Here is a 10,286-nt window from a genome sequence, read left to right as displayed (position 1 = left end):
AGTTTTTTTGGGCTTTATGGGAAGTAAATATGTAGTTGTAGTTGATTTGAATTTGATTGGAGATTAGTTGATTGCTGATTTCATTAACTAACAAGTCAACATGTTTGATAAACTTCAAACATTAGTGACTGATATAATTACAATTGAAATTTTCTTAAATATTTAAATCAAATTATCCTTTTTATAATTTTCTAATTAAAAGCATATATTTTATAAGTATACATACAATTATTTATTAATTAGTATTAATTAAAATAATTATTAATTAAATAAATTAATTATCAAAATTTATGACATCCGATGTATCTCAAGGGAAAATTGGTCAGATATTGAATAATGACCCGTCATCTTTATTATAGACTCGCATACACTGGATTATTATCCTTCGTTTCGTGGTCTATTCAAATTCATTGCCCTTTATTATTCACTCCTTTTTCTTCTCAAAAAATCTGCAAAACGTCTCCCTCCTTCCGTTTTCGCTCTCTCTCTCTCGATCACATCGAATCCTCATTCTTCCTCCCTCTCTTTCTTTCTTTCCTCGTGATCCTTGCTCTTGATCCTTCTCGCTTTCCAGCCCTAAAACGAAAACCTCTACCCCTAACCCTAACGTACCGACCCTAATCCCTCTCCCTCTGTTCTCAAGCCGTAGGCGGTTTATACCAAATTACAGATTAGTTAGCCATATTTAAGGTAAGGATCGTGCCCTTGATTTTTTCTTCATGTTTAATTTTTTTACTTTTTGGTTTCTTATTTTAGGTGTTTTCGAATTTTGGAAAGGCAATTGTGTTAACGGTTCTGAATGTGGGATTGATAAGTTGTAATTGTTTATTCTATGACATTAGTTGCATTTTATCTACCCAAATTGGAAAAATTGATGTCAATGCACGTAGTTTAGTGTTTTCCAGTTCAAACGCTTTCTTTAATGGTTTATTGCTAATGGGTTTTCTTAGTTATTTATGTTTGTTTTGTTATTAATCTTGAACTTTCTGTATGCCTATGATCTTTGTACTCTTAGACACATATGTATGCATTGTCTATTGCTGAGGCCATGATTTTTTGGTTAGGGAGACGTAATCCATTTGTTATGGATTATGCTGTTCATTATTGTTTTTTCTTTGGTTGTAGGTTCTGTAAGTTTCTTCTTGCTTACTCAGTTGTTGATGGTTTGAGCGATAGAGGCATTGCATATACTTGTACTGCAACAGACTTTACTTTGATGTGTATATGTAAGTGGACGTTTGTAGTTATATAATTTATGAATATGCCTTTTTTGTATGTATCTGTTATTGAATCTAAACTTGCATCATGTTCAGTCCATTTTAAGTGATGGAGTTGGGATGTCTCTTGGCATATATATTTATTATGATAACCACAAGCCATTAGCTAGTTGATCTCATAGAAATTGGTTTCTTCTGGTTTCCATTCCTGAGATTTGTTTCTTTTCTAGATGTTAAAACATGTGGCCACATTCTGTATACTGTAGATGTTTAAACACAACTGAATTCGACGAAGCTTTAATTCTAATCCAATTGGCGCCAGCCATCTTAATTCTTTTTGGTCCAGGGAAACATCCATAAAAAGGCTTGGTTCAATGAATTCCTTGTATCAATTATTTTATGATAAAGCATGTTATTAATTTTTTTGGTTGTCAGTCAGCATAATATATTTTTCCATTCAGAATGTATTTTTAGTGTGTTAGGTTAGGATGCAGTCAGTGGTCACTTAGGCTTTTGTGTTTTGGGGAGATGCTTTAAAGATATGTTGAAATTTAGGTTTTAGATTTAAGGGGAAAAAAGCAGAAAATCGAGGCCTGATTGTGAATAGTTGGAGAACACAGCACTGCAGAGAATCTACAGCAACGCAGAAGGAATTATACTGGATGGGGACAAGAAGACAGGATGAAGAATTCCATAGATTAAAAAGTTCCTTGATACTCTTTGTTCTGTTTGGTTTATGAATTAGGATTGACTTGTTAGTTTATGTGGTTGGATGTTCTGGTTAGTGCTAAGCGCTGGAGGTGCATGTGAGCACTGATATGATAATAAACCATTTTACAGAGGTAGCAAAATACATTGATGATGGCTACTGGCATAGTTATTAAAGGCGCGCCTCAGGCTCTAGGCTCACCAGGCTCCAGTCCTAGCGCCTCTACAGGAGAAAGGCGGGCAATATTTACCAGGCCCTCGCCTTATGCGCCTAGGCGTGCGCCTTGTTCTAGGCGCAAGGCTAGAAAGGCGCATCTTTTTTATTTCTAAATTCAGTGAGTACTTCCATTGACAAAAAAAACTACCACCTAACTCAAAATTTGTTAATTTAGAAGTTTTCAAAATTAGTATCGTTGGTGATAACTAGTCACTAAAATCTCATCAAACTAACATACTCAGGATTACAAACCTCTCATATTTTCATTTTCAACACTAATACTCCTTTAGTTCTTAAAGTTGAGGGAAATGATGAAGATATTGATTTTGAAGATGAATATTAAGAGGATGAAGGTGCAGAAAAAATGAAGAAGATATAGTTACTTTATAATTTCTTAGATATAGTTACTTTATAATTTCTTAACTTTAGTTATGAAAGATTAAAAGACTATTAAAGTTTTAATAATTTAGTACTTGAATGTTTATTTGTTATTATTATTTTTAGTTTTATGTTATTTGAAGTTTGATGGAATATTCATATTTATTTTACTTTTATTTTTATTTTTATTTTTTTTGCGCCTCATCTCGCTCAGGCGTGCGCCTTCGCCTTGCGCCTAGACTCCAGGACCCCTTGGCGCCTTAGTGTGCCTTGAGCCTTTAATAACTATGGCTACTAGTGTATCCATGTTAGCGAGACATGTATTTGGCCTTGTACAATTGGTAAATCATGAGTCTTACTCTTATAAAATTTGTGTGATTATGTTTAACATAAAATTCAGATAAAGCAAATATAAACTGGCAATTGCTGGCAATTAATTGTTCTATTTCTTTCTAGCATCTTCTGCACTAGTACATCTCATAATTTGAGCTGAGTACTTTTAGGTTAAAGGGTGCTGCTGCTGTTGAGATGAGTTTACAACAGGGTTCACAGCCCAAATTTTACGCCAATGGAGTTGGTCGTAGAAGAGCTGAAAGAGAAGGGGGGGCAAGATTGGACAATAAGCTGCAATCTGGAAAATCAAATTCGAATAGATCAAGTAATTCAGATCATCTTCTGTACAAATTGTGATAAACTCTACATTAAATTCTTCCTTCCTAACATTTTTGTTTTAGGTGCAGTGGTTGGTGCAAAAGTTGGAGTTTATGAGAGTCCCTCTCGTGATCGACTTGTATATTTGTTAACGTGTCTTATTGGGCATCCTGTTGAAGTCCACCTGAAAAATGGATGCATATGTTCTGGCACATATTATACAACAAATGTTGAAAAGGAATTTGGTATGTTAATATTTTGTTTTTGTTGTTTAAAATAAGGTACTTTGTTTTTTTAATTCTAAACACCCTTTGTAGAGGGTGTGTATTTCTTTCTTTTGTCAGTTTCCTTCGTAACATCTTTGCTTGCCTTTCAGCAATTGTTCTGAAAATGGCTCGCATGACAAAGGATGTTTCTTTTCGAGGGCAGAAGGCAGAAACCCTTAGCAAGGCTCCTTCAAAGTCTTTAATTATACCTGGCAAAGAAGTTGTACAAGTGATAGCAAAGGTTCAGCTACATTTTTTTCTTTTTGCAATTCTCTAGTAACATATTTGGTCTATTCCGGTTCAAGCTGATTCCAAGTTGTAGATTTGGATTTAGACAGGGATTTTTTTTTTTTTGTTTGTGGGGGTGGGGGTGATTATACCATACACTATCTCTTGCTTTTTGATTGTTGGTGATTTAATCAATGGTGCCAGGATGTGTCTGTAACCATGGATGGGATAAATCATGAGCTTCAGTGTGAAAAGCAGCAGGAACTTATGATAGACTCCTTTATATCACAATCCCGCCATGTTGAAGTGGAGAGAGAGCTGGAACCTTGGGTCCCTGATGAAGATGACCGTCAATGCCCTGAATTAGAGAATATATTTGATGGCCCTTGGAATAGGTACCTATAGCAATTTTTTTATATCCCCATATCTATTGGCAATTGTTTTACTGTTTTGAATACATCTCTTCTTGAGATTGATTGCAACTGAAATACTTTTTGCCATTGCTTTCTGGCTGCCTGTAGGTTTGTGATCATGTTCTTCTCTTCATTCCCTATTTGCCATTAACCTGAATTAGAGTACTTATCTGGAATCATTTAATGAGAAATTATACAAATATAGTCTTGGAAGGATGACTAACAATTAAAAACTTTCCTTAAAGGATATCTGCTGCTTAACTGGGTAAGATTCGCAGGGTTTAGTAATTTTTAGCTTGTGTTGCATCTAATTGATTGTCAAATATATATTTGAATGCTTTCATGCTATGTGGTGAAACCAAAGTCATGGGCATTGAGTGTTGGCACACTGACCAGAAGCATGAGTTTTATCTTTGTAATTCGAGTGCAAGAAGCTATAAGGAAGTGGTTTAAGGTATAAGGAGAAGCTGTAACCATATGTATTAGTAAGTGTTTTAAATTGAAGCTTTTGCGAGCTAGAAACAACCTTCCTCCTTTCCTAACCAATCTGTTAAGCAAAATAAATTTGTATATATATGTTTTGTATTCCTTTTTTGTTTTTTCTTTAAAATACTAATTTCTTTACACCATGCTGTATTTTACTGATTTGATAGTTATGGATTATTTCTTTAAGTAGGGGCTGGGATCAATTCGAGACAAATGAAATGCTATTTGGAGTAAAAAGCACCTTTGATGAAGAACTTTATACTACAAAGCTGAAGAGGGGTCCTGATATGAGAGAGTTGGAGAAGGAAGCTACCAGAATAGCAAGAGAAATTGAGGGTGAGGATACACAAGACCTTCATTTAGCTGAGGTGAGCTTATCTCTATGTCCTTTTCATAATCTTTTATGGTATATTGGTTTGTGGAATTTTACTATGTCTTTGTATCAATTTGTTCAATAGGAAAGAGGCATCCACCTTCATGAAAATTTGGATATCGATGAAGAGACCAGATTCTCTTCTGTATATAGAGGTATAGGGATTGATGATAGTGGATATGATGAAACGGAGGATATAATGTTGGATTCCCACAATAATGAAACCTTTGGAGCTACATCTGTTTCTTACACTATCGAGCCTGAAGATTTGACCCATGGGAAAAGTAATGAAGGAGCTCGTGTTTTATCAAGTTCTTCCTTGGTAGGTCCTCTCCCTTATTGTCTATTTGTTGAATTCGAGTGGGAGTTTTTAGCTGCAGAAATTTGTGTTTGTTTCTGATCAATCATGCTTATTGTTAATAATCATGACTCTCGAAGTTCTATTCATGATCTTTATTACCATTCTTTTAGCTTGCACCTTAGTTTCAAATCAAATTCGCTATGTAACTTTTATTATATGCATTGTATATTTATAAGTTCTTTTGAAGATGCCAAGATGGTTCATAGGGTACGGAAAGTACTTTGATCACCTAACTTAGAAGAGGTGAATGGAGTTTCTAGTATCACTACCTCATCCTTCTTGACCTGGAAGTTCTTTAAACTATAGTTAGTGGTTTAAGTCATTTATTTATATTTACGTTTCTCTTTCTTTTATTTTATCTTCCCTCTATTTACAAATCCAAAGCAAACAGGAGGGTAAGCGCTTTGCCATCCCTCCCCTTTGCCAAGCACTTAATTTTGTGTACGTTTCCCTTGCTTTTGCATTCCATAGTTCCCTTTTCCTTCATCCTTTCCAAGATGTTAATAGCTTATCCTGATCTCTGTGTCAATTGTTGTTATTTGGCAATCATAATTATTTTTCTCGGGAAGCTAATGACAGTTGGTATCCAAATGAGCATATAAGAGGAATCTGTGGTAAATGAAGTTAGGAGTGTTCTGCTAGTATCTTGTAGTTGATAATAGTGTACTGAAAAAAGATTCAAATGGAAATGTGGTAGTTGTAGGCTTATTGCTTCTTTAGCACCGTCGTATTACTTCTTTAGCACCGTCGTATTACTTCTTTAGCATCATACTTTTTTAACTATTTAATCATTTGCAGATGAAACCATTATTTGGAAACTGACCTGAGAACTTGTTGCTAGACAGCCAGAAAAAGGCCATTGATACATATTTTTACATCTATTGCATTCTGATAGCTATATCATAGTGGGTCTGTATGACCTGAGTACTGTAGTTTATTTATTCCTTTCCAAGTGACTTTGAGTTATATTGGCACTTGAGCAATAATTTTGTGATTCTTTGCTCGCAGGATGAGGCACAGTGTTCTCAGTCATGTACTGGTGCAGATTGTGATACAGGTTCTTGTGAGTATGCTAGACAGCTGGCATCTGAGATTCCTTTGAAAAGTTTGTCCACCTCAGGGTGTGAAAGCAGGTGCATTTGATATTTGTTTCATTGCTGGATTAATTATTTCTGTACATAATGATAGCATCAGTTGCTTTTTATTCTGTGAGAATGGGTTCTAGGAATATACATTTATTTGTTAATTGTTTTGTAAAATTCCTAAATTTCTTATTTGGTAACTATAGGATCCAAGAGAACCTTCATGGTGAACATGAAGGAAATGACAGCGTGAAGGAGTTTGTAGAAGAGCGAACTGTAAGTCAAGATTCTAATACCTAGGAACATTTTTTTTTTTTTTGGGATGAATCTTGATGGTGCCTGTATCACTATTGTTTGTGTTGTTAACATCAATACCTTTTCAATTTGTTATCGTTTCAAATACAACAGGTTGAGGAGGCTCAATTGCTAACTCGTGAGGGTGAGTGAATTATTCTGTTATGCTTTTATTTTGATTGCCACCATCATGATACATTAAAGTTGGCAATAATTATCTAATGTTTTATGTAATTATTTCCATAGATTCTCAGTCATTGAATGGGAAGAAGGATGGCTCTGATAAAGGGGCACTATCCCCAAATGCAACTGCTTATGCTCCATCTAATGCTTCTTCCAAAAGTTATGAAAAGACAAGCTCTTGTGCTGAACTGTCAGAAGGTTCTCTATCTGTCAAAGGAGCTCGAGAAGTGCAACCTTTAAACTCTCGTGGACGACCTGGCAGTTCTACATCATCAAATTCTGATTGTGTAGGTGCTGTCTCAGTTTCCAATGGTCCTGGGTTATCACCAAGCTCATCAGTGGGTTCGTTATCTTCGGAGAAGTCGACACTAAATCCCCATGCTAAGGTGTGAGAAATTTGAGGTTTAATTTTTTTTTTCTTTTTGTAGTGGTAGCATAAACACAGTTCTTAGACGTAATTTATTACATATAAGACTACACAATACTCTTAGATTAGAATATGAGCTGCTATATTAGGCATCTTTCTCATGGAAGCTAATATATCTGGTTTTTCTTTGTTTGTCTCTACTCTTTTCAAATATGGCTACAGGAATTCAAACTAAATCCCAATGCCAAGAGTTTCACCCCTTCTCAAACTCCTGTTAGGCCTCCGTCGCCAGATGGTTCCTTCTATTTTCAACCTAATGTTCCTTCTCTACCACATATGCATGGCATGCCAATGGGAATTGGAGTAAGCACTAAAATACAACCTTATTACTTGTTTGTTTCCCACTTTGTGTTTTAAGAAATAAAACTATTGAAAGTTGTGGTGATCCTTGCAATTTCTTTTATTTTCCACTTACCTGGTGGTAAATCTTTGGGGTCAACATTACATTATGCTTTGTGTGTGCTCCTTACCAGTGGAATTAACTCTAAGGATACTTCCTTCTATTTGGCATGTCTGTTCTTATGATCACAAATTTCATTACCTTTTACTTAGATGAATGTAGGCATACGATAAATGTTGAGCATTAATCTTTTGTGAAGTTGAATATGATCCTTTCCTGTGAGAATTCTTTCTTGTTGCTTTTATGATCTAATAGTTTGATTAAAGATATCAATTATTTGATCTCCTCTCATCCTAGGCATATTTTAAACTTATCTTCCTCATTTTATTCTGAGGGATAGTGAACCATATAACCTGGCTGTTTGGACTTGGGAGTGCTGATTTAGAAATCTTTCATGGGATTTGATAATCATAGTAGGTGAATGATTCCTATGACACATAAATTTTCATTATTAATTGTGATGTTTGATACTATGTAAAAACCATTTTTTGAATCTGCAGAAGTTCTTTAAGTGGTATTCTTCTTTTGTAACCATCTGCACATAAAGATTCAAACATCTAACTGGGGCATGCTTGGTTAGTTGGACGGATAAAAACACTAGTATTTTCAGTAGGAAGTTTAGTAATGATGTTGTGTACTATTATTTGGGCCCTTGTTTCAGTCCCATTTGTTGCGCACATACCATAAACAATGAAGTTTAGTATGCTAGTTTCAGACAGTTATGTCGATCCATTTTTCCCTCCAAGAACTCATAGTCTTCCAACTTGGATTGAGAAGGGATGATGAGAGTCCTGGCCAGACTACTACATATGCCAGACTACTCCATATGAACTCAAGCATTATTGTCCATTTCATCATGGCAGAATTTCGTTTATTTTTACTTGTGGTTCTGTGGTGTTGTAAATTCTAATAACTTTGTAAGGTATTTTTATTCACTGGTTACTTCTATTTTGCATTTTTCTTTTGGAAGCATTTATGTGCATTTAGTAGATGTGAGAATGTCTTTTTGTTCAAATTGGCTTTTTACAACTGTGACTAACTTGGAGGATTTTGCAGATTGGACCATCATTTACTGGCCATCAGCCAGTTATATTTAATCCACAGGTTGCGGCATTGCAAACACCACAAGCATATTTTCATCCTGGTGGACCCCAGGTATGATATTACTTGAAACTTAAATTGGAGGCCAAAGTTGTAAATATACTAATTTTTTACTTTCATCTGAATGCAGTATGGACAAAATATGCTTCTCGGTCACCCTAGGCAGGTCTTGTACATGCCAAGCTACCAACCTGTGAGTGATTCTGATCTCTCTCGTTTAAATTCAAACCACAAATATTTTTTTGTACATTCTACCTCAAAATTTCAAAATTTGTGAGTACAATAATAAGCTTGATTCATTAACATGATATGATTTTGTGGTTGTGCATCTGAGAAATATTTTTCATAATTATACTCATCATCACATTTTGTTTAGTGCCCAAGGATACCCACCTCAGATTAGTGAAGGATTAATATATTGTAGTAGGTCATATGATGGGGTGGATAATATTTTTATTTTCTTAAACTGTATGGTCTCTATGTGGATTTGAAGAATCAGGATTAAAATTATGTAATTTCATATGGTTTATTTTGTTTTGAAGCAGGAAATGCCATATAAGGGACGAGAGTTTTAGTCATCTGACAACATTCTTGGCAGTTCCACTCTGCTTGCAAGGAATAAACTTCTGAGAGGGTGCTTGGAATAAATTTTCCGGGGATCCAAGCCTGGCAGTACATGAAAGATCTATAGTTCTGGACCCCTATTTGTGCCATGGAGAAGTTGACCAAATCTGGGATATAAATTTTTTTTTTTTTTTCTTCTTCCCTGTATGCTTCATTTATACCATGACTGGCTTGGCTTTCTCAACTTTCTTTCAACTAGTCTTTTTAACAGTGACTATTATATTTTGATAAAGTAGTTTTTGGATCAAATTAAGGTGCAGATGTTTGCTTACTCGCCGCCTCAAGTTTTGACATGACATGGAATATCTGTATTTCGTATTGAAATTAAAAAGAAAAAGTAAAAAAAAAAAAAATCGATTTCTGCATTTGGGTGAAGGCTAATACAAAGGGTGTTTCTTAAATATTTGATCCACGTAAAATTAAATTTATATTAAACGTACCGTATACTAAAACCCACTAAATAAAAGTCGATTGAAGTCGGCGCTATCTGAATTGGAAAGTCATTGTTCATTAATGTTTTGTCCATGGAATCATAGCATGGCAAGCTTCTGTTTCGGCTGTCCTCTTCTCGATGTTTCGTCTTGAAAAGCAATGGAAAGCTGCCGATTATTCTCATATTATTATACATCAAGTGTGTGTGAGGTTCTCTGGCTTAAGTGAGTTTAAATCATTGAAGAAACTATATTGTTAGCAATGTTTCTTAAGTCGATCAGATTCGTTTGTTTTTTTTTTTATTTATTTTTTTTTTAATTTTTTTATTGTGACTAACAACCCATAATATATAATTGATTAAATAAATAAAATATCCAGCTTGACATGACATACCATTGGCCGTCCAATATTGTTTCTTTATCATAATTGCACAATTTAGTGTTCA

The 10,286-nt window shown here is 34.8% G+C and overlaps 1 protein-coding gene across 10 annotated transcripts; it reads left to right on the top strand.

The window, feature by feature from the left end:
• The first annotated feature begins 414 nt into the window (after window positions 1-414).
• Window positions 415-9,593, top strand: LOC110641534 (polyadenylate-binding protein-interacting protein 3). 10 transcript variants are annotated; one of them, XM_021793304.2, is made up of 17 exons: window positions 425-690; window positions 1,126-1,226; window positions 2,735-2,861; window positions 3,024-3,178; window positions 3,261-3,416; window positions 3,548-3,678; window positions 3,870-4,060; window positions 4,752-4,932; window positions 5,023-5,259; window positions 6,307-6,431; window positions 6,587-6,656; window positions 6,789-6,819; window positions 6,921-7,243; window positions 7,447-7,587; window positions 8,741-8,839; window positions 8,916-8,978; window positions 9,328-9,593. In XM_021793304.2, the coding sequence occupies exons 3-17, from the start codon at window positions 2,839-2,841 to the stop codon at window positions 9,358-9,360; spliced, it is 1,959 nt and encodes a 652-aa protein (XP_021648996.2). In that variant the 5' UTR covers window positions 425-690; window positions 1,126-1,226; window positions 2,735-2,838; the 3' UTR covers window positions 9,361-9,593. The 10 variants fall into 10 exon arrangements, with proteins under 10 accessions (XP_058006882.1, XP_058006879.1, XP_021648998.2 ...); XM_021793305.2 differs by having other exon boundaries at window positions 426-690; window positions 4,755-4,932; XM_058150900.1 differs by having other exon boundaries at window positions 426-690; window positions 9,331-9,593.
• The last annotated feature ends 693 nt before the right edge of the window (window positions 9,594-10,286 follow it).

This window comes from Hevea brasiliensis, chromosome 1, assembly GCF_030052815.1.
Source record: "Hevea brasiliensis isolate MT/VB/25A 57/8 chromosome 1, ASM3005281v1, whole genome shotgun sequence".
Taxonomy (NCBI): Eukaryota; Viridiplantae; Streptophyta; class Magnoliopsida; order Malpighiales; family Euphorbiaceae; genus Hevea; species Hevea brasiliensis.
The sequence above is the reverse complement of the archived record's forward strand: the minus strand, read 5'-3'. Positions and strand labels throughout refer to the sequence as shown.